General features: G+C 39.1%; 1 protein-coding gene across 6 annotated transcripts in view; it reads left to right on the forward strand.

The window, feature by feature from the left end:
• ARHGEF28 (Rho guanine nucleotide exchange factor 28) overlaps positions 1-26,734 on the forward strand; it is a 284,986-nt gene that overhangs the window by 162,989 nt on the left and 95,263 nt on the right. For 4 of the 6 annotated variants that reach the window (XM_033110869.1, XM_033110870.1, XM_033110871.1 and 1 more), the window contains 2 exons: positions 20,491-20,612; positions 24,892-25,169. In XM_033110869.1, coding sequence (XP_032966760.1) covers positions 20,491-20,612; positions 24,892-25,169 — 400 coding nt within the window. Of the gene's footprint in view, positions 1-848; positions 1,120-20,490; positions 20,613-24,891; positions 25,170-26,734 lie in introns of those variants that run through there. The other 2 variants (XM_033110873.1, XM_033110874.1) reach the window with 2 other exon arrangements.

Raw genomic sequence — 26,734 nt, forward strand, 5'->3', positions numbered from 1 at the left:
ATGCTTGAGGTTATTTGGGCACGTGTATCTGTGTGCTTCTAGGGAGGAGGAAAGTAAGTTTGAGCAGCATTACGATTTATGGGGAGGAGGTAATGGGCTTCTTCTGAATGCTAATTACTGAAGAGTTGTTCAGGGTAACTGTTGGTTTGTGGTAAATTAGTCACTAGCTCGATTGAGATGAACTGGAAGTTTAGATCAGAGCAATAAAGGTGCCCAAATCCCTATGGTCAACAGCCAAACTTGCTGACAACTTAAGAAAAATACCCCAGTTGTGCTAAATAGTAGTAGATGACTGAGCCTGAATTTAATGAGTATAATTCTGTATACAAGTTAAAAACTCCCAACCACTTCAGGATTAGAAGGGTGGATAGACTGGACGTTAAATGAATTATCAGAGCTGTTTTGGCTCTTAGATCTGAAAAAGCTGCCAAACCAGCCAATGGTATGAAAGAATAGATTGCTCTGGAAAAATCCTTGCCCTGAGTGTGACGGCCTTCATTTGCCCGTGTCTGGCGCTTTCTGGTCTGGCTGTCCACACACATAAACCTCAGCCTTTATCTAACACCGTACAGGGTGGCTTTTCTGAGAAATGATACTCTAGCTCCAGATCAAAACAGTCACCAGCATTTGGAAACTTTTCTTGAATCACAAACAGCTCTTTCAGTTCCCACTTACCTTTCTTCTTTATTTCTATTTCCAGCCACCAGAAGAGGGGAGTTAATGATTCATTTGCTCCTGGTGACCTTTTGAATAACTGGACTGTGATGTACCAGTGCTACTCTTAGCTCCCTCTCTCTCCTCTTTTCACTTCCCTAGTTCGGCTTTAATATTTACAGCCTCCTTCTCAGTCTACATGCCTGAACGCCTGAAGGAAGCAAAACATTTATTGCCTCTCCCTCCCCGTGTTCGCAAGCTTTTCACTCAGCCCCATTCCTTCCTTTTACATCACATGGGAGACTCGCCTCCTGGCTGGGACGCCCGAGTTCTTCCTGAGTCTCTCCTGTTGAATCTGTTGATTTCACCAAAACAAAAAGATGGATTCTGACTCGGACTCACCTTTTAACTACTCGTGGCCTTCCTTCCCCAAAATGAAGATTCGACGGAGGGCGTCCAAACAAGGTAGATCACGGGATCTTTTATTTCGCCCAGAGCCAAGCCAGGCATCTCAGTATTCTTACCTTTCTTTTCCTTGTTCTTTTGCCAGACTGTTTTCTGATGAAGTACGTGTTTATACATGTCTTTATAAAACTCTCACTATCTAAATACTTTACATATGGACTTCTGAGGTAAACCTACTTGTTCTTAACTTCCTTTCACTTTGAATCTACCTTTGTGCTATATTGTACATGTGCAATTCTCTTTTTTAAAAAAAACGAAGGGAGTTTAGTACAAGGTAAATGTTTTGGATTCACTTAATCAGAGTTATCTTGACAATAAAAAGCCCTATTGATTTAAATGTGTCTGGCTTTTGTGGGCTATGCAGAGAACTACGCATGCATTCGATACCCAGTTTCTGCTTCTTTTGTGTTTTAGTTTTCAAGTGTGTGTGAATTTTTTTAAAAAAATATTTTGCACCTAAGAAAGTTGTTCTTTCTGTTTTATACTATTTTATTGATTTTATAGATTTCTCCAAGGAAAGGATTTTATAAAAGCAATTTCAACAAGAAAGCCTGTGTATCTCCGGGGGTACAGTCATATATTAAAAGTTTATTAACAATAATTACCAAGTATGCAAAATCATTTACTGCCAAAGTAAGAAGGGCCGTTTGTCTGCAGCATGATTGATAATGGAATGGGTTTACACCACTTATTCTCCCTCACCTGCAACCCACTCTTGTGGTGAGGGCCTTGGAAACCAAGGGGCAAGCTGGTGTTCGGGTACAGCAGGGGTTCCTGAGTATCTGCTGTCCACTCTTGCTAAGCTCAGCAGGTGGTGATTGTTGCTTTCTGAGGTTTACCAAAACAAGCAAGGTAGTCAGTAAACCCTTTCCATCTCTTGACTTGGGCCATGTCTTATGTGGTTGTGTTTAATTTAAGGAGAAAGAAGCGTTTTAATGAGCTTACAGGCAGAAGAAGTGTTTTTGAAAGTGGCATCTCTGTGGCATTGTCCTTGGGGAGCAGAATTCTTTAGTCTCTAGAGCAGGATGACCTACTCCATCCCCTTGTATTTTTCCCAGGGAAAAATGGACGCCGGCAGTTGTCAACACACCTGGTTCTCTTCAAGGATATTTTTTCCCTCCTTCTAAAATAGAGGGGTGTGTGTGTGTTTGTTTGCTCTTTGGCTGGGATCAAGGCCAGCCCCAAGAATAAGATAGGTTGAACATCTAGGGGGGGGCAGAAAGCCTCAGCCTGAACAAATCTCCCATGCTGCTCAGCTGCCATCTTTAAGATTCTATCGTGAGGGATTGGAAAAAATTCTATAACGTAATATTTTCCTGTTATTCTGTTTTAAAATTTAATTTCTTCTTCATGGGGGTAAAGGGCCACGATACATACAACTTGCCATTAAATGGTGCAGAGGAAAAAGAATATACTGATGAGAGAACACAAGCATAGACAAGTAAAAGCAGGCTCCGACACAAATACAAAATGGAATAAAATGTTAATAAGTAAATATGGGTACAGGGTAATATATTGGTGCTCTTTGTGCTATTCTTGTTCTTTCAGCCTTTCTGCAAGCTTGAAATAATTTCCAAATAATTAAAATTACAAAAATGTTTCAATTACTTCTGAGAGGGGAGATAACACTAAGTCACTGGTACTTTGAAATAAATATTATTAGTTGTGGTACATTGAGAATTTCTGGAGGGGAGGTACCAGTTCTGTAAGACTGCTACATCTTTGTGCTAATTCTAACCCAGTTAAATTTGGGGCGGTGATCTGCTTAATATATTTTTGTACTTGCACTTCCTGGCTGGCTGACTGGAGGCCTATGTTGTTGGGGGCCTGGGTAGCCTAACAACCTGGGGAGACATTGGGTTAATGATTAGAAGGCCAGTGGAGAACCTTGAGAGGCCAGTGGAGTTGGAGGGAATGCATTAATCATGCTTCCCTTTGAAATCCAAAGTTGGAGCCCAGCCACTTTGAGCTACAGCAGAAAGTCATAACATAACTATGTGTAAATTAAACTCTGTTCAAGTGAAAGCAGGTACCCGGAATATGAAAATGATGAACTATTTGCTGCTAATAAGCAAAAGATAAGTGGAAATAAGGTCGGTAGCAGAGTTGGGGATCACCAGTGTCTCATGCTTCCTTTCTTCATTAAGTGGTGGCGACCTAGTTGTGAAGAGTGGGTTTGGTCACGCAGTAATGTTACCTGGACAGGGTCCCAGAACCACAGATCTCGGAGGGGACTTGGTTTAATCACCTTGTTTTACAGATGAGGGTGATGGGGCCCAAAGAGGAGAAGTGATGGGGAATTGTTCGAATGTTCGCAAGCGTTTCCAGAGTGCCAGTCACCGTCCCAGAGGGTGAAACAAAGCGCTGAATCAGACCGACACTGTCCTCACAGCGATCTTATCATTAGGAGTGAGTCCCACATCTCCCAGGACCCAGCTTCATATGGCAGAGGAAAACCAAGGAACCGTTTCTTTTTTTCTTTTTTTTCAGCCCAGTGATTAGTTTGTGAAGAACTATGGTCTCTTGTCTCTTAGAGAATGATCTAATTATTTTAGCCTTTAAAACTAAGGAGAGTTTCTTTCTCATTCTTTCCTTCCTTCTAATTATTACCAGCATCAGAATGTAGGTCCCAGTCACCTGGGAAATCGTGGAAGAGGTTTTGTGGGTTTGGAATTACTGGCTTATTAACAAACCTCTCTTATATTTGGTCAGACATATTCTTTTTTATTCTCTATTACTTTTTCTCTGTCCTGATCCATGTTATAGTATATTTCTGTGAATATCCCTTCTGTCCTTATCATTGTTCTTTGATAGACACACGTATGTATACATATACATAACTGGCTTGTTTAGAGAGGTGAAACTTCAGAGGGTTTGGTAGTAAAAGGAAAGCTAGATTAGCTGAAACCCACCCATACTTATATATCAACTAAAAAGTGCATCTAGCACTTTCTTATCCTCGTGTCTTGAAAAGAAAAAAGGCTATAACTTAGAAGCAGTGTCTTTGGAAATGACCAGCGTCTAGAGGGGAATGTGATGTAAGTAGAGGATGAAAGCAGTTAAAACCAAGCTGCCCCAAATATATTCCTAGGGTTCTCAAACGTTGCCCTTTGCCATTTTATGGGCAACCCTGGGACAGCCTGTACTGGGAGCCTAGTGGTTAAGGATTGGAGTGGGCCAGAATCCATGACCGTTCTGCTTCAAGGACTCCAGGAATGACTGGATTTTCGTTTCGTTGGAGATTTTGTTTTCGGTAGGAGATTCAACCAAGAAATTTAATGTTTATTAATCAAAAATTTAAAAATATAGTAATATAGTAACTTTCCCATAATTATCATTTAGTCTTTAAAGTGCATTCTTTAATATTCAGGACCCAGGTCATGTTGAACTGTTCTGTGTGCCTTTCATCCGCTTATACATCTTCTTTCATTGTCTCCTACTCCAGCTCATACCATATGCCTCTCTAATGACACAAAGTACGAAAAAGTGCTTTTTATTTTTTTCCTTTTTGCTGGTGCAAAACCAATCCATGGTTGCCAAACAAGGGATTTCCTATCAGAAAGCTTAGCCACCTTGAAGAACTTAGAGAGCGCCAGATTTTCTTTAGTGACAGTCAAAATAGCTAATATTTATGTAGTACTTAATTATTCATAATAATCACTGTTTATTAACCTGTAATAAGTACTTCACATATATGACGTGTGATTCTCAAAGTAATTGTGTAAAATAGATATTATCTCTGTTTTACAAGTGAGGAAACTGAGGCCTAGAGAGTTTTAACGTTATTCCTAAGACCGTATCAGGAAATGCAGGGAATAATAAATCATGGTAGACTAAGGAAGAAAAGGAATGAATGAGTGACGTATATATAAAGTGTTTTTCACATGTTATCCTGTAAAAGACCTGTATGTCAGATGTGGTTGTCGTCTTTATTTATTATTTGGGGGCTCTGAGGCTCAGAGAGAAGAAATGAGTTGCCCAAGATCAAAGCTAATAAATGGTAGGCTCAGGCCTACAACCCAGACATTGGGTTCAGAGGTTTTGGTCTTCCCAGTATGTTTCACCACCTTTTATGTTGAGGTAAGAGACGAAGCACTTCAGTGGGTAGCTACCTTATGTTCAAAATGTGTCTCACCATCTTAGCTTTTCCCTCTCTTGTGAATCTTTGACAAGGAATAGAGGTGGCAGTGGAAACTCTAGCGGAGCAAAACAGGAGTGCTATTTCTATGTCTTGATGCACCCACACATATTGGTGTCAAATACTGACAACCATCACCGACTTGGGTGGGAGAACGTGGGCAGATGACTGGAGCCCTGGATAGCTGGCTAAGGAGAGGAGGGACAAATTGAGAAAAGGATGGAAAGTGTGCCCTAAGCAGTTCACAGCTTTGTCCCACACGAAGAAAGAGAGAGAGCTTGAGTGTGCTGGGAGTGGAGATGAAAATCAGGAAACCAAAACTGTTTTGGCCTTTTTTCGTGCACTCATTGAGTGTTTGGAGGGCAGATACATAGTCTGAAAAATGATCCCTGACATAGTAAGTATTAAAGATATGATGACCATTCAGAAAGTTTAATGATAATTTTTAAAGGTGAGTTACTTTTATCTCATGAGTTTATTTGTTCTTTTCCTCTTTCCTACCCTTTTTCCTTCCTTTCATGAAGTTTCATTGAATACACTCATGTGCTTCCATGTGCTTGTGAGTATTGAGTCCATTCCTTCCAAAGACTGCCTGAATACCATAGGAAGAATAAGTCACTACAGAAATACTTATGAAGGAAGAGAATCATTTTCCTAAAGGTGACATAACCTGCTAAGATTTTGTTGGCTCACAATGAAGATAGTGGCTAACCTCATGCAGAGCAGTTTTAATTTCATTCTCTGCCTGGAGGCCTACCTTTGTCAGCAGAGGAAAGGAGGCCCATTATAAGTCCGTTGCCAAACAACATAGCTATGTACTCCTCATGGCTCCCTTTAGTTAAACAAACACTTTGCCAAATATTTGAAACGGATTTTTAATTTTTTTTTTTCATTTCGGGCTAGTTCAAATTCTTAGGCAAGTTATAGTTCTACATGAATCCCTGTGAGTGGAAGGGAGACGCTATTCCGATTTATGACCTCATGTTCAGGAGATTCCTCCCTGTCACTCTGGTTTTGGGGAAGGACCAATGGTTGTTTATTCAGGTATATTAATTAAGGCAGAAAGTGATAAATCCCATAGGAAAGGTCAGGACAAATTCCCGTTGAAGTTCAGGGTGAAGAGACTAGTTCAAGCTGAGGGAATCATGAAAAGGATGTCATTTCAATAGCCCGTGCTGAATAGGCGGTGTTCTAGCAGGTCCCTCCAAGCAAACGGGGAGAATCACTCATAGAGAGTATCAAAGCCATGGAAAATAGCCGAGGCTTGTGCGCTGTTGATTCATGGGGATGTGGAAATGTAGTGTGGTGCCAAATGTTGCATTGGTCTGGACGGTTAGTTTTGTCTGCCTAGCATCCTCCTTCCCTTTGCTGAACAGCACTCACATTCTTTCGAGGTTAGCCCCTCCGCTGCTCTGGCCATGGGTCCAAATGCTGCTACCACCTTCTCACGTGACCTTGCCTTCCTGGATGCAATGCACTGCGCATCCCATGCAGGTGGGCCAATAACAGCCCCCCTGCTGCCCGGCCATAGCTCTTGGTCCAGGGTGGGCACATGACCAAAACTTGGCCAAAGTCCTTCCTGGGGATTCTTCAAATGAGTTTGGAGGGAGATGTCTTCCTTCTTGTGTGGCAGTGCTGGAAGGGTCAGAGTGGAAGCCATTAGCTGGGGGAAACCAGTCTTTAGTAAGAGGAAATATTGCAATCATGTCAAGAGCAGCAGTTAGAAGATAGGGCCTTGCTGGATTCCCGGCCCTTGTTTTAGTCTCTGGGGCCCCATGCCTCCATCTAAAGGCTTGGATGTTAAATTCCTTAAGTTTTGTGTGTTGCCCTCACATGCCTCCAGTAAATCTTTTTCCTCCCCCTTTTATTTTTACTTTAGCAAATTTAGGTGAACACTTCCCTCACGTCCAGCTAGAAATCTCCAACTTGTCCTTGGAGATGCAGCTTGAAGGTCCTTGTTCTGGAAGCCTTCCCTGAATTCTCTCAGAGTTCATTATTTTATCCTTTGTGCCCCTCTGGCTTGTGTATAATTTTGTAATAGCCCTCTCATTACTGTATTGCAGCTATTATTTAATGTCTCTCACCTTAAGACATTGACTTCCTTAAAGGTGGAGGCTGGCTGACCCCTTTTCACTCTTTCAGTGCTTGGATCACAGAAAACAGGCAGTAAAGATTGAAAATGTATGTGGCACAAATTTTCTCACACTACACTCAGATACTTCTTATTTTGTTTTTAGTTTATTTTGTCTATAATAGATCTGCTCTTCCTTATGAAGTCCTACCTTCTAGGCAGCAGGAAGGGAAAAGGGTATATTTTAGTCTCATGCAGAACATTTGGTCCTTATGCACGAATGAAAATAGTAATTGTCTGTAACTGCTCAGTTTCTTTAAGTAAAACATCCAGTCTCTCAGGCTTCTTCCTCCTCCTCCTTTTCCTTGGCAAGCTGGTATTGAATGTCATTTCCTGGTGCGGACGAGGGCAGTTGGTGGTAGGGAGGAGATGGCCCCATCTTTGAATGCCCTCTGGGTCCTCCAGCAGATCTGCTAGGCTGAGCTCTTTCCTGAGCCAAAGTTGTTTATTACTGCGTTTTCTGGCACCTGTGACCTACAGCTGGATCCCTCCCCTCGTGTTAGTCAGGACCTGACTTGGCCTCACCCTGGGTCTTACACTATAGAAATCTTAGAATCTCTGCCCCTGGCCATTGCTCAGGTACTTCCCTAAAAACATCTGCTACAGGGTCCCTTCCTTCACACCATGATAGGCCCCGAGGCAGGCCACAAGTACTGGATGCAGCCACTTCCTGCTCCTCTCAGAGGCCTGTGGGATCCTAGGGACCCATTCTCACCACTTAGGCCACAGGGAGCAGCCCAGGAAAGCTGGCCCTGGCCCTGCTGCCTGGCCTTGCTCTCCCACCAAGTGTGCTTGGCGGTGGTTGTCCTCATGCTGGGAGGGGGCAGCCTGCATGGTGATCTCCTTCAGATCCCCAAATGGAAGCTACAGAAACTCACCCACCTTCAGAGTAGCCTCTGGCCTGTCTCATACTGTTCCTCACAGGCAGGGAAACCACTTGTCTTACCTCTTTGATCTCCATTTTCCCTACCAGTGGAAAACTCTGGTTATGAATTATAATGGATCTCATAACCAGCTCTCATTCATGCTGACCTACTCAGAGATGCCCGGAGTTGCTCAGGATAATGGAACAAGATCTAGGACCCAAGTAGAGTTTCCAAACCAGGAGAAAAACAGGACATTTGGAGGAATGCCCGGCAGTGCTTGGTTTTTATCATTCGTTCATTCATTCATTCATTCAAAATGTTCTTAGTGAGGGCACAAAAAATAAGTGAAAGTGATGGAAGGAAAACTGACTCTGGGTGGTGAGCACACAGTGCAATATATAGATGATGTATTACAGATTTTTACACTTGAAACCTACGTAACTTTACTGATATCACCCCAATAAATTTAATACAAATTTTTTTAAAGTGTAAGTTATTTAAAAGTTGCTAAAAGACTAGATCTTAAGAGTTCTCATCACAGGAAAATTTTTTTTAACTATATATGGTAATGGATATTAACAAGATTTATTGTGATAATTTTGCAATATATACAAATATTGAATCATTATATTATACACTGGAAACTAATGTGTTATGTGAATTACATCTCAATAAAAAACCCAAGTGAAAGGATTTACATTTCAGTGGAGAATTCTCTATTTTGCTAATATAATTCCTTGTCTATAGTAGAACTCAATTTTTTTTTAGGCTATTAAAGGGAGTTAAAAACACATATTTCTAGAGATAGGTGCTGGATAATTGGAGATCCTCGTGACTTTTGAAGTGGACAAAATTCTTTTTATGTGTCAGGGTCTTTCCATAAGATTATGTGGGATTTGAATTTTCATAAGGTTTCTTGTAATGAGAAGCACCTTGTAATATAGGAGCATCTTCTTCATCAAGTTGTTTTTTTGTCTCCAGTCACCTGAAGTGGCCTGGTCCAACTCCTGCCACTTTATTTGAGGTCTTGCACTCTGTCCTGGTGTTTGTATGCTGTGTTAGCTTTCTTCCCCTCAGTTTGCCCATTTTTCCTTTCTGTACATTAATTTGCTTTAGGCCATGGAGGATTGCGTCCAGAAGGAAAGGAATTGCTGATTCAGTCTAATCACACCGAAGGCTACATACCACACATGACTGAACATCTTGATAGCTTGGGGGAAGCAAGGGCAGAAAAAAGTTATTTACATATTTAAGAGGCCTTCTTTTTCAAACATAAACATATATCCTCTTGAAGGCTGCTTTGTGCTCCTATAATTAGGAATGAGAACCTGGCAAGATTTGGGAGACAATTGTTGTTGTTGCTTTCTGAGGACTGTGTTGTCTTCCTCTCTGCCTTTCTCCTCTCTCTCCACCTCCCTCTGTGACTTCAGTGCAGTACAAGGGAAAAACCTTGTGTTCTTCAACAATTTCGATAATTAGGACTTTCAAAACAGCAGAACAAGACGTCTTTTAGGCTCTGATTTTAGAGTACCAAGTTGTAACTTGTTATTTAGAAGGGGTTTTAAACTGCTGTTCCCAGGAAGAGGGCTGAACAGGTACAGCTCTTGTCCCAGAACCTCTGGAATCCCTTCACTTCTGTCCCCAGTTGTTACCGTTGGGTGACGGGACTGGTGAAGGGGCCTGATCTCATCCCAGGGCCCACTTTTCTTTGTACAGGATCCCAGAAGGGTGAGGTAAGGTCTGAGGGTGAATTGAACATCTGCATCGATGTTAGAGACTCTCTAGTTTGGTAGACAAAGGTTCCCTGGGTTCTCCCAGACACATGGTGGTGCAGACTAAAATCTTCAGAGTAACTTTAGCTTATATACGACCCACAGGAAATTCCTGGGCTGAGGATAATTTTGGAATTTGGATGGATCCTCTCTGTAACCTCAAGTCTAACTCAGAAGAGTGAAGCCAAGAGATTTTTTCCAGGCCAAGACTAGTATCAGGAAAATCCTAAGAGACTTTTAGAGAAGAATAGGCAAGAAGATAAATGACAGTTTACCCCTGAAGAAGTTTTCATTCTCACCTGTGAGAATGAAACACATAACTTTTTTCTGTTTTCTGGAGCACATTCAGACCATTGGTAGAAAGGACTATCTATAAATTTCAGAATACGGTAAAGTTTCTTTTGATTTGGGAATTGGGGAGATAGTGTGTTACAGTGAAAAAGGACGTCTTTATCAGCACTGTGTTTGCAGTTTGGTTCTATCACTTTATAATGTGGAAGGTTAATCACTCTCCTTGGGCCTCAGCTTTCTTATCTACAAAACAAACGTGATAATACCTCACATGGTTATGAAGAGGAGGCTTGACAAATGGGTAAAAACAATGCTATTAGTTTGGTACAAAAATACCAACCTAATAGTATTGTTTTTACCCATTTGCCAACCCTACTGGGTTAAAAACAGTTGCAAAAACCGCAATTACTTTTGCACCATCCTAATATGTACTCCTGGGTGAAACATTTCCAGCTAACGATACATTTACATGTATATTATCTGATAGGGTTGATTTACTGAAAATCTATTTTGCATGAGATTCCACAGCTGTTCTTTTACATAGGAAGCAAATTTTAAACACATAACTTGTTTTTTCCTCTTATTTTAGATGCAAAAGGTTATTGTTGAAGATCTAGAAATTATACATAGTAAAGAGTTGAAAATAAAAACCACCTGTAGTCCATCACCTAGAGAAAGCAGTTAACATCTTAGTTTATCTTTCCAGCCTTTTCTCTTGATTACCTTGCACATTGTGTGATTAAATAAAATGAAATTACATATTTACTGTTCCATGAATGTTTTCTCAGCAAGACTCTCTCACTGTCATATTCTGGCAGCAAATCTCCAGAGGTGGATAACACAGGCCCAGGAAGTGAACAAACACACCTAGGCACAAGTCATACTGTAACACATTAATGAAACTTCCTAATGGGAAAATACCAGACATTTTTCAAATACCATATTCTTTGGTTCAAAATAGGATACTCAGGAACTCCAATTATTAAGTAAAGTACCGTATTTTGTAATGTATAATGTGCTCTTGTGTATAATGCACACCCATGTTTTGGGCCCAAACTTTCAGGGGAAAAAAAATCTTTCGTTTTAATTTTTTAATTCAGATTTTTATTTGTTTACATTTAGGTACTTGTTTTTTGTATTGTAAAGGAATTTTGTATTGTAAAGGAATTTTAGCATTTATTTTTTTAACATATTATGGTACAGGAAATTTTGTGTAACAAATAATTACAAAACACAAGAACAGATACAAGGAACAAGGAATTTTATGTGCCAGTAACAAATTTACGATATGTATGCATCACAGAAGGCCAAGAACTCCTCATAGTTGCAAGTTCGTTGTAAGTTCAACAAAACCGATTATCGCATTCCAGGGTTTTGTTTTGCATACGGATATTGTTATTAATCTCTAGAGTTACACTGTTAACTCATAAGCATGAATAAAAGAATTAAAAACATTTATATAGATACTATGTCTCTGCACATGTATATGCACATTTTAATTTTTCCCTCACAAATTGGGGCAAAAAAAGTGTGCATTATATTATGCAAAATACAGTACTTTGAACTACCTTGCCGAGTGCCTACCTAAAGTTACCCTTTACTTGTGTGTGACATTGGGAAGTTACTTAAATAGCATCACAGTTCCCTAATCTGTAAAATGCAAATAATAAGAATAGTACAGTTTCATAGGGTTGATTTGAATATCAAATGAGTTCATGTTTATAAATGGCACAGTGTCTGGTGCATACTAAGTGCTGGATTCATGTTAGCTGTAATGGTATTTATTACCCAATAGAACAGATGTTCAATAGATGCTTAGTCTTGGAGTACGTAATGTTTTGCTTCTCCTCTCCCTTTTAATTTTTTTTTTCCTGATCATCTTCTTCCCAGTATCTTTGCTTTGCAAGTCTGCCTGACCATCCTATTGTTCCTTTAGTAAAGGAATAACCTACCTGATATTTTAAAGAGACTAAAGGGTATATTCTTGGGCTCCTGCTAGCAGAGGGCATGCCACATGGTGTTGCATGGAAGCGCTTAACATCTGTGGTATTCTGCACAATGGGAGAGTCTGCTTTTAGCTCAGATCCCAACCAGGAAGTTACTTGTCCTACCAGGAGGGGCAAAATGAAACTCTCTTATCACCCGAAAGACCCAGGACAAAACAACAAAGGTAACAGGTAGGAAGAGCTCAGAGGAGGACAGCTTTGTGGTTGTTTAGGGACTTGTCAGGGGAAAAGTCCATAATGACTGTGCTTTGAGGATGTTTTTAAGAGTCATAGAGGGAGGGTGAGGGCGCTGGGTGGAGCCCAGCAGGTAGCAGAGTGCCTGGCAGTCAGTAGACTCTCAGGAAATGCTGAAAAGGAGAATGAATGGATGAATGAATGAGAGAAATAAGAAACTGACACTCCCATCACAACCTGGGGTAGAGCAGGAACAGCTGGGCAACCCACAAGAAAACCTCCAGAATCTGAGGAAACTTTACCAGACCAGAAAAGGTTAATCTCTTAGTAGTACCTAGTACAAGGAGATCCTTTTCTTCATGAGAAAGAATTCAATCCTTCAGAGAATATTTGTTGAGTATTTACTATGTACCTGACATGGTTCTAGGCATTGAGGATACAGTGAACAAAGCATTCAAAGTTGCTATTCTCGTGGAGCTTATACTCTAGTGCAGGGGTGTCTAAACTGCGGCCCGCAATCCATTTTTAATTGGCCCGCAGCAAATTCCAAAAATATATTTAGTTTACTTAAATAAACCAGGTGAGGCAATACGTACTTCACCTCGAGTGAGCAGCCCGGCTGTTTGTGTATTTTACCGCATATGGCCCTTGGTGAAAAACGTTGGAAAAAGTTTGGACACCCCTGTTCTAGTGGAAGGAAACAGACAATATATAACAGATACAACATGCTAGGTGATGCTATATGATATAAGGGAAAATAAAGCAGGGCTTCAGGAGTTGCTACTTTATATGTATATAATGGTTAGGGAGAGTCTCTTTGATAACATTTGAGAACTAAAGAAAGTGAGGAAGCAAGACATCTGGATAGCCAGGGAAAGAGTAATCCTGAGAAAGAATAAATAGCAAGTGCAAATAGCCTGAGGCATAGAACTGCCAGACCAGGGTGGCTGGAGTAGTCAGCAGCTTCAGAGGGGCTGGGGGGAGGGGGCGGGGGGTAGAAGAGGACAGCTTATGTTTAGTGTGATGCTGTGATTTATAATAAAAAACACATACTTGGTTTTTGTCCCCATTTCTGGCACAGACCTTCTAAACCCTTGAAATGTCTTAAGTAATAAGAGTGATAAAAGTGTCTTCTGTTACGTTAACGAGGTAACTTTGGGATCTAAGGATGGGGGTTCCTTGCCAGGAGAACCAACCTTGTGTCTAGAGGGTTGGAACTTTCAGTCCTGCCCCGCAGCCCCCAGAGAAGGGATGTGGGTTGAAGATTGAGTTCAGTCACCAGTGGGAAAAGATTTAATCAATCATGCCTATGTATCGAAGCCTCCATAAAACCTAGAAGGATAGAATTCAGGCTGTTTCTGGTGGGTGAACACGTGGAGATACTGGGAGAGTGGTGTGCTCAGAGAATGGAAGCTTTGTGCCCTTTCCCTGTACCTTGCTCTATGCCTCTCTTCCATCTGGCTGTTTCTGACTTATATCTTTTTGTAATAAACTGGTAATCTAGTAAGTAAAATGTTTCTCTGAGGTCTGTGAGCCACTCTAGCAAATTAATCAAACCCAAGGAAGGGGTTGTGGGAACCTCTGATTCACGGCCAGCTGGTCAGAAGTACAGGTAGCAACCTGTACTAGTGACTGGCATCTTGACGTCCAAGGAGGGGGGCATGGGAACTTCTGTCTGTAGCTAGTTAGAAGCACAGATGACAACCTTTAGATGCACAGTTAGCATCTGAAGTTGGGGGCAGGAGGAGGTAGTTTTGTAGGACCAAACCTTTAACTTGTGGTCTCTAATGCTAGTGTCAGAATTGGGTTGAATTGTAGGACACCTAGCTGGTGTCCAAGAACTGCTTGGATGTGTGGGAGGCCCCCACCCCCGCCAACACACACACATACACATATACACACACAGCAAATGGGTCCCACAGCAACTGTTTGAGTAAGGCACTGTAGGTTGTGGTAAACTTTGGCTTTGGCTTTTACTCTGAATGAGATGGGAAGCCATTGGAGAATTTTGCAGAAGCATGGCATGATTTGATTCCCTTGGTAACAGGATTGCTTTATCTACATTGTGGAGAATAGGCTATGGAAGTCATAAGGGTGGAAGCAGGGAGACCAGTTAGGAGACCAGTAGTCTTGAAATAATCTAGGCAGGAGGCGGTGATGAGAAAAGGTCAGCTTCTGGGTCTATTCAGTTGTGAAAGAGAACAGTCAAGGCAACTCCAAGGAAAGGCAGAGTTGCCACTTACTGGGAGGAGCAGGTAGGTGTAGGAGTTCTGTTTTGCATCTGTCATGCTTGATGTGGCTGCTGGACAACTCCGTGGAGATATCCAGGAGATAGTTATGATTCAGGGGAGAGGTCTGGGTTGGAGATGAAGATTTGAGAGTCATCACCATAAGCTGGTATGTGATGCCATGTTGTTAGATGAGCCAGGGAATGAGTGGAGAAAGAAAGAGAAAGAGGTTTGAGGATTGGCCCTAAGCACTACAACCTGCCAAAACCTGGAAGGTGAGGAAGACTGAGAAGGAAAGGCCGGGAAGTCCGTGCATGGTCTCCTAGCGGCAAAGGGGAAAAAGAGAGCGATCCACTGCGTCAAATGCTGCTGTGGGTCACATAACGTGAGACATGAGAGCTGGCCACTGAATTCCGTAATAGGAAGGTCATTGGTGACTGTGATGGGTACTGTGTCAGTGGAGTGCTGGGAGCTGTACTCTAAGTCTTCTCCATTTTGTGATGGGTAAGACTAAAGCGTGCTGTGTTCATAAACCTCTGGGTTGAAAACAAAACTGAAAGAATGAATGAATAAATGAATGGAAGCAGCCTCCCCAGCCATTGGTAAGAGATATCTGGCCAGAGAGATATCTTGCCAGAGAAACTCTCTTGAGTTTCGCAGGCAAGAGCTTGGCACCCAGAGTGGACCCAACCAGATCAGCAGCAGGTTTGCAAAAGGCTGCCGTAACCACGTTTGTTTATGTCTGGGTGTGGGTACTTACATAACGAGGCAAGGAGGCCACATTTTCCTTCAGCTACAAGGCTCTTAGCTTCTTGAGGGAGAGTTGGATTTCATTAGAAATTAGGTTGCAGAGGCCCTAGACTGGTCTGTGCTGTTAACTATTTCTTGCCATATTTGGGGCAGTTGTAAATGTCAGAGAAAAGGGAGGCATTGCAGCTGCCTTTCTCTCTCCCTGCTTACTGGTACCAATTCCCCTTCATTCTGTGAGTAAAATATACGTACTTTCAGTTGTCTCTCCTGGGTCACCTAAGGAAGAGCTGATGAAAGAAGCTGCTTCAGGGAGTCCTTGTAGAGTTCCACAGATCACATTACAAAGCGAAGGGAATAATGGGAGAGGGGCAAGCTGGGGATCCCCTCCCAGTTACTGTTTATCCTCCAGGCGCTCTGCAGTGAGAACCTGGCCCAAGTCCACATCCTCAGGTTTTTGAAATCCTCCTTTTGTTCTTGAGAAACGCTGTCTCTGCTGGTCTGACTTTATTCTTTGTCAGTCCTACTGTACGATCTCTCCTATTTCATGAGATCTCACTATTGAGCTGTCACAGGTGACTCTTTTGGGTAGGTTGACTTTGTTTTTCAGTTACCATGTTCAGGACGGACTTTTAGAAATTTCTTAACATGAGCTAAGTTGGAAATAAAGAGTTACACCACTTTTAAAGCTTTTTGTGTAGCAAGTGGAATGTTTTGCGCATTCCAGGTTCCTTGGGTTGGTTTTAACCATGTAAAGTTATAACCATGGCTGAAATTATTTTTTTAAAGAATTAAAATCACACAAAAGTATTAAAGCTATACAACCTTTTTTACTTACACAAGAATATCAAGCAGTTATATAATGCTTACTTTGTGTCAGATTATGTTCTAATCACTTAAAATATAAATCCTTTAATCCTTATGACAATCCTATGAGATAGACATTTTATCATTCCTATTTTACAGATAGGAAATGGAAGTAAAGAGAGGTTAAGCAATTTGCCTAAGGTCGCACAGCTAATAGATGGTGGAGTGGGGCCTTAACTCCAGGCAGCTCAGGGCCCATCCTCTTAACTACTGCAATGCATTGCTCTTCACTAATTTAAAATATGCAGCTGTTTGGCTGAGTTGAGCTTTGGTTACTTTTCATACTGTCTCTGAAATATGGGTTTACCCAATAGTAAAAATTAATGCTATCAACAAAACTGTAAGGTTAACTGTTTACAAAATAGCATTAATTTAAGACAAAGCTGATTTTCTTACTATATGTTATTTCTATACGCTCATTGAAAAAGCACCCGAAGGCCTTTTTTGTTTGGCAATAATATTTCACCTAATTTATTATTAAAGTGGTTACATATGGAAGCAATAAAATCATATTTTGAAAATCTTGAAGAGATCAGTTTTTGTGTTTTTTTAAATGAAACCTTTTTCCTTGAATGGGCTAAAACACAGTACAGCAATTATCCACTTTAATATAGATAGCCAATGTTTATTTGAAAGTACTTTTAAAGACTTATTTTTTTCCACAAAAATATCTTACTGTGCTGGTCTGAAGCCCATCATTTGCAGTGACTCTTGTTGAAGTTAACAAAGGAGTGGAGGTTTTGTAATTCTGTGTCATCTTCTGGTTTGCCTGTGTATGTTCATTTCCAGATCCTATTATCTTTAAGTGTCCTTTGACAAGCAGAGGCTGTGGATGCTCCAGAGAATTATAATGAAAAGGACTTTGGGGCCATTATAAATAGTTGCAGTGAGTAACCCAGCAAGTCTGCATGGCAGGTTATAGATGACAGCTCTAGAGAGGAGACAGATTCTCCCCTCTTACTATTAATATTGCTTTTGTACAGTGATGCCCTCCCCACCCCCAACAAAACTTACTGTCTCAGTGTAATCATTACCTAAGTGACAGGATGATGACACAGTCTAGGCAAGTTTTCCAAAGTGTAGGGTAAATTCTTCTGGGGACTGTCAATCTTGGACATGGGATCACAATCTAACATTAGGTGACATCGAATTACATAGGAAGGGAGGTACTTCCTTTTTACTTTTCTTTTGACCTTTCTGCTGATTCAAGGAGAAAGTCAGCTTGGCGTCACTGCATCTTGAACATCTCTTGAATCCTTCAGAACCTGCCTTTATGACAAAGAGCGGGCATTGTGGATGCTCAACTTTGATAGGAAACTGTTTTTTATCCGAATGTAGTTTCATTGCTTTGTTTTTATTGTTTTAGTATGTATAATTCCCTTCTACTTTTGACAGGAAGTGCTGGCTTTCTGTTTTCCATTTACAGTGGGAATCGGTATTTCTTTGAAAATTAGTTTTATTTAAAGAAAAAAGGCAAGTTCATCTAAGGACAAGTACTAGAGAATATAATACAGGTGATATGTAGATAGAGAAAACTTGTGAATTTGGTAATGACAAACTCTTGGGAAATATTGGTCCAGTATCTGCTATGGTTAATTTTGTGGAGCTCCGCAATCTCTTCTTTGAAACTCTTTGGACCAGATTTGTTTTGGAATTCAGAATGTTCAGATCTCTTTGGCATAGTGCTTATAGTATACATAACATGACTCCTATAGGAGACAGTGGGCAATGCCGCCATCAGGCACTGTAATATTCCTTTAGCAAGATGTATGAATGTTCAGACTAAGTGGGGGTAAATAGAGACTATGCATGGCCCCATGTGGGTTCAGCTTAGATTTTGCTACCACATATGTTTTTAAATCAAACTTAGGAAAGAGAGTTTTGATTTTCAGCGCTTTCTGGAGGTCAGAATTACAGATAAGAGATTATGGACCTGTCTTTGTAAATAAATTATATCATTTTCTGAAACACTGATCAAATGAATCGTGCAGAAAACAAATTAGATCACAACTTGGTCAAAGGAATCAAAGTAACTCTGCCATCTTTGAGTTTATTTTACTGCTTGGATATGAGCTCCTTAGAGATTCTGCCCTGACACATAGGGCCAGATAAAAATGTTTGTGGAAGAAAAGTTACATTCAAATGACTTTTGCCTGTGCACGTGAAAACAGAAGTAGTCCCTGGTCCTGCTCATCCCTGAAGGTGAGAGTTTTGAACACCAAGCTCACTCTCTCAGTAGTTCAGAACGTGGCTGTCAGGCAACTGGGCAATGCATTTACTGGTACCAGACAATTTGGGGTAATATTGAATTTGGTTCTATGTGTTTAAAATGAAATCCAGCAGTTATTTGTAATTGTTTTGTTAACTATCTTGTTTGTTCTTAGTCTTGTTATCAATGCAGTTTTACTTTGGCAGTAATGGAAGTGGTCAAAAAGGATACAACCAGCCCTCCAAGTGTGATGGTAGACATACTAGCTATTTTACAGTTTGTGAACTTATGATACCAGAGCAGTTAAGCTGGATTGATTACATTTGAGAAGACCATGTTGAGTTATTTATGATTGCTTTTCAAACATGTTAAATGACAAATGAGCGAATATTTTTTTCAGAACACAATGAAAGTGTTTTGTCAGGTTCTTGATTTATAATCTTTGGAACATGCTTTCATTTTGTATAATTAGAATGAAAATGTAAAGTAATTGATCATAAAAGTTATACTTGTGAAGTATTTGTGGGCTTTGTATGTTATATTGCTAGCTAATTAAATAGATAAAAGAAGACATTATAGATATAAGAAGGTAATGATTTACATTGTATAAGGTTCCCCAAGAACCTTAATAAAATCTCAGTTAAGTGTTCTGTGGAGAAGAGGTAGATTTCAGAGCAATCTGAAACCAGGGTCATTTGGCTAATACAATTCATATATCTGTGTAACTTCTATAATGTCCTCCGGGACCTTCTATGAAAGAATAGAGTTTTTTATTCCTAGTACATCAGCCTAACAGTTATTAATTTTAAAAAATTTTCTGATTCATTACCATGGACTTTCCTGGGTTTTATGCCCTGACATAGATAAGACAGGTGTTGGGTTAAGTGCCATTTCTGATGAAATGGAGGCAATATCCCTTTTGTATTCATTCAAGAGAACTTAATAGAACGTCCATGAGGATGACATTTGCTGTGGATATAACTTTGAATCCACCCTATTAAAGTTACTTACAGATGTTGATAATTTAGTATACCTCCCTATGATTAGTATTAATTACATTGTACTTCACGTTGAACATGGTTAAAATTCCTACTACTACTACTAATAAAATACAATAGTGACAATGTTTATCGACACTTACTAAGTACTTCGCATGTGGGAAGTGCTTTACATGTCTGAACTCATTTAATCCTCATAATGTCACAATGAGGAAAGCATAATAAAAATCCACTTTTACAGATGAAGAAAACTTGTAAAGGTACCTGGAGATTAAGTAATGTAGCCAAAATCACAGGAAATGAAGCATTCTGGTTTCACTATGCTTTATTGCCTTCAACTTTAGTAACATCTCATCTCTCTGGGACTCAACTTTGAGAAACCTCATCTAGTTGGAACAAAGCTGAGAGCATGGAAACAAGCAAAAACACTTCTGTAATGAAAATAAAAGCAAAACTGTGTATGAGAGTATGCATGCTCTGCAGGCAGTACAGAGCCAGAACTTCTAGACTGTGTACTATCTTGGGTTCGTTATTAAGGGTCTGGAGCCTGAAGACGTCAATGGAACCTGAGGATCACAGTACAGTCCCCAAGGCTTCCAAGTGATTCATACAGGGAAGTGAATTTTGGTTTAATCTGTCAGAAACTGATTTTGTAAAATCTAATTGATTTTACAAAAATCTGGCCTGTTTGGAAAAACCCTGCTTGAAATGGGCACATATTTATCTAGAATGATTCATTCTTTATGAAGATTTTAGATAACTGAGAAGGTCTGGATGTAGAAAATATCTGCATGTAGATCTTAATGGATGAAGACAGCAAAGTGCCATCTTAAAAAAAAATGCAATCGTGATTTTTTTCTCTCATGGTTTGATTAAGAAATTCAAGTTTGACTGCAAAATAAATTCCTTCGACTTTATTTGTCCTGTTTTCAATTCTCCTCTAGGTAACTCTTTTGATGTCCTCAAAAAATCCAAGCCTCCTCCCACGTTCCATGCTGCAGGCCAGCTTTCTGATGTGCTGAACGGTGGCGATGAAGTCTATGCTAACTGTATGGTGATAGATCAGGTAAGGCCTGACTCATGGCACAAGGTGGATCCACCCTCTTTCCAAAACCCACACACATGAGCAATATATTTACCGCGTTTCCCTGAAAATAAGTCTTCCTCCAAAAGATGCATTAGGGCTTATGTTCAGGGGATGTCCTCCGGAAAAATCATGGTAGGGCTTATTTTCCGGTTAGGTCTTATTTTCGGGCAAAAACACGGTAGCATTGTGGTGTTCCTCTGAAAATTTTAGCCTAAGTGCAACCCCAGGGATGCTGCAATGGAGTCAGCATGAGCCTTTAACTGAGGTCCTTCCTTCAGAACACAGCACCCCTTAGCCTTACCAAGATGCACCATCAGGGAGGGGTCTTATGACACTGCCCAATGACAAGAGTGTGAGAGCTCTTCTGTGGGACCAAAATAGGAAAGGACAATTGAGAGGCCAATTTCTTCTCTACAGCCTTTCAAACAACAATGTGTATATTATCCGATTTAGCAGTGTTTGTATGCAAATCCAGCAAGAGCTGGATGAGCTAGAGCTTAATACCAGCCCCATATGATGCTGTCACATAAATTACTAGTTTAATCCTTACAACACACCTATTAACATGTAATAAGGTTGTAGTGCTTTTAATATTAAAACAGAGTGGTGTCATGTTACCGGGAAGTCGAAACCCTTTAGAATTCCCCACCCATTTCCTGATAGAGATTTGTGAGTTAAATCTCATAAAGGCGGATGGTTTGAATGCGCAGCTACTTATGTTCTTTTCTCTAGCTCAGTGACACTGAAATTTTAATATTTATAAAAATTAAAGTGTTGTTATAGATCTGAAGATTTCCACACACCCTAATTTATGGGCGATTTAAAGGATTTTCAAGGGTAATTTTGACAACACACAATTTCCTTATTATCCACTGACTTTAAAACCTAATCCTCATACAAATGCACCATAAATATGCTCATTGAGCACTAAGATATTTTACCCTATTTTGTTGTTAGTGTGCATACATTGTACCCTTTTACTTATAGATGTTTTCTGTGATGTAAACTTCTTTCTGTCTAGTAGATCTCAATTTTAGCCCTTTATTCAAATATCTCTGCTTTTTCTTCTTGTTATAAAACATCGCTATATCAAATGCATAGTATAAAGGCATAGGTTGGGATGATATTCAAAATGATAGAGGAACCAATAAATCAGAATGGACATAGGGCTATAAATAACTGGTATAGTTTTTGGTATAAAGCAGCTGAACGTGAGCCCTAGTTATGAAATCTAGGATGAGGCACAGAGTTAGGACAAAGTGGGAGTTCTGGGGACCTTCTCTGAAGATATGGGGTAATTGGAGTTGGTGTTCTCTAGCCACATTCTGATTTTAATGCTTTTTTTCTGTTACCATATTGTCTCACCATTTAAATGAAATACTTCTTGAGTTCTTATTTCTTTTTGTTCTGAGCCTCAGTGAATACTGTAACATTTTCATTTACCTTAAGTAACTAAAATTGTACATGACTCAATATTATGATGGGGAAAGCTGTATCTTTATATATTCTAAGATATGAGGTCAGACAATTAAATTCATGAACTCATCCTAGAAAAAGTCCTACATACCTCATTGCTGAATATCACTATGGTCACCTTCGAAGAACTCCCCTTGGGAAGCTATGCACCAATACCAGTGTCTAGTCCACCCTTCAAAGTAATTTTAGAGCTCTTGCTGGAATGACCATCAGAACTGTCATTGTATTACCCTTGATGTCCTGAATGTCATCAGAATGTCTCCCTTTCAATATTTCCTTTATCTTTGGCAAAGAAAGAAGTCATTGGGGGTCAAATCAGGTGAGTAGGGAGGGTGTTCCAATACAGTTATTTGTTTACTGGCTAAAAACTCCTTCACAGATACTGCCATGTGAGCTGGTGTATTGTTGTGATGTAAGAGCCATGAATTGTTGGCGAAAAGTTCAGGTCGTCTAACTTTTTCACGCAGCCTTTTCAGCACTTCCAAATAGTAAACTTAATTAGCTGTTTGTTCAGTTGGTACAAAGTCATAATGAATAACCCCTCTGGTACCAAAAAAGGTTAGCAACAGTGTTGCAACAAGTTCATGAACTTAATTGTCAGGCCTCGTACATTAAAAATACAAAACTTGAAAACTGAAGATGAAGTTAGGATATAATTTCTGTTTGGGAATATTTTGAGTGAGAGAAGTATTGCTTTAATACTGTGAAGCATACATTTAAAGAGAACTCAAACAGGCTAATCGATAAACTGAAATGTAGCAGAGGATGGCTGAATGTGTACTATGAAAACAAATAAAACTAAAAACCAGGATACAAATCACAAAGATTAGTGTATTAGTTAGTATACTTATTATATCTTTTTTTTTTAACTGTCCTTTTGTCCATTTGAATAGGAAGAACAACATAAGAGGCCAAATTCTGCATATTTAAAACTATTTGTAGTACTGTCTGGAAAGAATCTTATCTAATTTCCTTCCTCTCCTTCAACCTGCCACAGAAACCTAAAGATTGCTAACCTGCTAGTGATGCTGTTTCCCATGAATTCTCAAGGTTATCAACCTACCTGATGAGGAAATTCATATGACAAAAACTACTTTGAAAATTACCCTGTCATATAAACAACTTTGAAAAAAAAACAACACGTTGTATTTGGACATCATTTCAAGGCTACATAATTCAATACAAAGTATTGCTGCATACTCTTTATCAAAACTCCCCAAATGTTAATACTTGACTTTGTTATTCTCTGAGTATGTGTTTTTGTGTATGTGTATGTGCATGAAAAGCTTAACATATGTATATAAATAGTCTTCAACCATTTGAGAGTAAACTGAAAATATGGTACCCCAATACTCCTCGATCTTTCATGTGTATTTTCCTAAAAATGCGGACATTCTCTTACATAGGCACATAGAGTTACCGCAATCAGGAAATCGTCATTGATACAGTACTATTAGCAGTGTACAGAACTTACTCAATTTTTTCCGATTGTCTCAAAGTTCTTCGTAGCAAAAGAACGTTTAATTACACGTGTTGCAATTAGTTGTCATGTCTCTTTAGTCTCCTTTAATCTGGGACAGGTCCTTAGTCTTTGCCTTTTTTGACATGGATAATTTTGAAGAATACAGATCAGGTTTTTGCTTGTTTTTCCTAGACTGTCCTTCTGTTTTGGTTTGCCTGCTATTGCCTCATAATTAGATTCAGGTTATGTATGGTTGGCAGGAATATTACAGAAGTGACGTGTTCTTAGTGCATTATATCAGGAGGCACAGAACATTAGTCGGTGCCATTACTGGTGATGTTATTTTTGGTCTACCAGGTGTATTTTCAGTAAAATTACTATTTAAAAAAAAAATTAAGTGTCGTGTGGGAGACAGTGTGAGTCATTATAAATATCCTGTTACTCATTTGACACATACCCATAGTTTGAGCATTCCTTGATGGTTTTTGCCTTAGCCAATTATTATGATAATTAATTTAGGACCCTAACTTTTCCCCTTTTGCTTCATTTCTTCTTCACCACCCTAAAGCTAAATGATGTCATTCCCTTTCTTTTTACTGTCTTCTTCCCCAGAAGTGATCCCTTTAGATGACGGCCACCTCGGATGACCTGTACTTCCAAGCCCCTTCCTTAGAGCAAGCACTTTGATCAACCGGGACTCTTTTTCACTCATGTAGGCTGGACTTTCTCTTCCCGTATTGATTTTTAAATCAGTCTTAGGCTCTCCACTACTTCCCTTTTCTCTCTGCCATGCAGAATTTTCCTCTGTTCTTACTCTCTGCAAAGGCTTATTGCAGGAGTGTGGCAGGTTACTAGCTGAGATTTGATGATGATTTTATTATTTGCAGGTAATTTGAAGTTTGGGGCATTTTCTCTCTTCTAGTTCTGCTAAGTCCATGCGTCTTATGTAGTGTCATTCTTATTTTTGTTTGGTAGCATTTTGGAGAAGACTCATGTTTATGTGACCATCACTACCTTGGTTACCCAGATCCCTATAAACTACTTTTTAGATAAAGCTGTCTACTCTATAGCATTTTTTTCTCTTCATTTTGAGTCAGTGGTTCACAAAATGTTAAAACACTCACTTGTTCTTCTTCTTTTGTGAATTATGGGATAGTAGCCAAGTAAACAAAAACATATCATGAAAGAATTCTCTGCCTACATAAAACAAAACAAGAAAAGAAAATAAAGTAGAAGGTTTTTAAGTTGGGAAAATTTTATTCTTAGCTAAACCAATCTGTCCTGCTTTTACTCAGCAAATATTTTCCTTTTGACTACCAGGTTGGTGATTTGGATATTAACTATATAAATATAGAGGGAATCACTACAAACACCTGCTCTGAGTCCATGGGTTCTACTTTGGGGCCTCAGAGCTGCAGGCACGTCCTCTCTACTGAAATCAGTGGCATGTACCCACTAAGTGAGAACAAGGAAGTGACATCAAGTACTGAAGCTCAACAGTCCTTCACATCGCCGTCTAGTTCATATACTTCCAATTTGAATCTTTCTTTTGGTCTTCAGGGATTTGAAAAGGAACAAAGTCATCTAAAGAAAAGAAGGTAAGGTACTATATTCTAGAGGATAAATGTAGAAAATCAAAGAACCTTGTTGCTGGATTTGGAAAATTGTATTTTATTTTCTTTTTTCCCCTACCACTTTTATTGCTACATAAAAATGTTGCCCTCTTTTAGGTTCCTGATTTGAAAGTAAGACAATTAAGAAAACAGACAAAAACATAATAGAGGACAAATAAAATGAGACACCATTTTACTTACCAGATAGGCAAAAATGAAATAGTTTAGCAATACCATGTTTTGGTGAAAATGCATACAATGGAAAGTCCTATTATGGTTGATAGGAGTGAAAAATTATGAAACTCTTGATATGTACTTTATGACCCAGCAGTTTTACTTCTGTGTTTTAGGAGACATATACATGAATATTTGTAGTGTAGCAAATAACTGAAATGAGGAATAGATAGATAAATTACGGAATAATTGCACAATAGAATACTATACAGTGTGAAAATGAGCTAACTATATCAACATACATAATAACATGCATCACAGAAACATGAAATTGAACAAAAAAGTAAGACACCAAATACTTTAGATTTCATTTTTATAAAATGCAAAACTAAACAAAATCAAACAATTTATTATTATAGGGCAAGTACATATGTGTGCTTAGGCTATAAAAAAAGAAGAATCCAAGATAATGAAGTGGGAAAAAATCCCAAATTCAAAATAGTTGTTACATGTAGTGAGGAAAGTAGGGAATGGGAATGGAAAGAAATAAAAAAGGGTTTCAGTTGTATGGCCAATGTTCATGTTTCAAGTTGGGTGGGATTGTGAGTGTTTGTTTATTATACTCTGTAACTTACTTACCTTGCACATATTTTCTTATATATACAAAAATATTAAAACAATGTTATTGCATATGATATGATGGTATATATTTATGTGTGTGTGTGTGCATGTATATGTGTGTTTGTATCTTTGCATCTCTTTCTTATCCATCCATCCTGTTGTCTATTTTCTTTCGGAAATAGGCCAATTTCTGTTAATTTCATTTTATTCTGCTCTCCACTTTCCTTAGGCAATAGCTTATTTTTTCCCCATGCCCTAGACCTCTGATTACCGTATTTTGCCGTGTTTAATGGACATTTTTTTGCCCTAATTTGTGAGGGAAAAATAAGGATGCGCATTATACACGAGTAGTACTAATTCCTTATCTATATAAATGTTTTTTTAATTCTTTTTTTTATGTGTACAAGTTAAAAGTGTAGTTCTAGAAATCAATAATGATATCCATATGCAAAATAACACCCTCAAATACTATAATTTGCTACAGTTACGACAAACTTGCAATGTCGAAGAATTTTTGGCCTTCTATGATGCGTAAATATCATAAATTTTTTACTGGTACATAAAATTTCTTGTATCTTATATCTATTCTTGTGTTTTGTAATTATTTGTCACATAAAATTCCTTGTACCATAATATGGTAAAAAATAAGTGCTGAAACTCCTTTATAATACAAGAAAACCAAGTACCTAAATGTAAAGAAAAATTTGAATTAAAAATTAAAATGAAAGATTTTTTTTCCCCTCGAAAGTTTGGGC

Source organism: Rhinolophus ferrumequinum, chromosome 7 (genome assembly GCF_004115265.2).
Source record: "Rhinolophus ferrumequinum isolate MPI-CBG mRhiFer1 chromosome 7, mRhiFer1_v1.p, whole genome shotgun sequence".
Lineage (NCBI taxonomy): Eukaryota > Metazoa > Chordata > Mammalia > Chiroptera > Rhinolophidae > Rhinolophus > Rhinolophus ferrumequinum.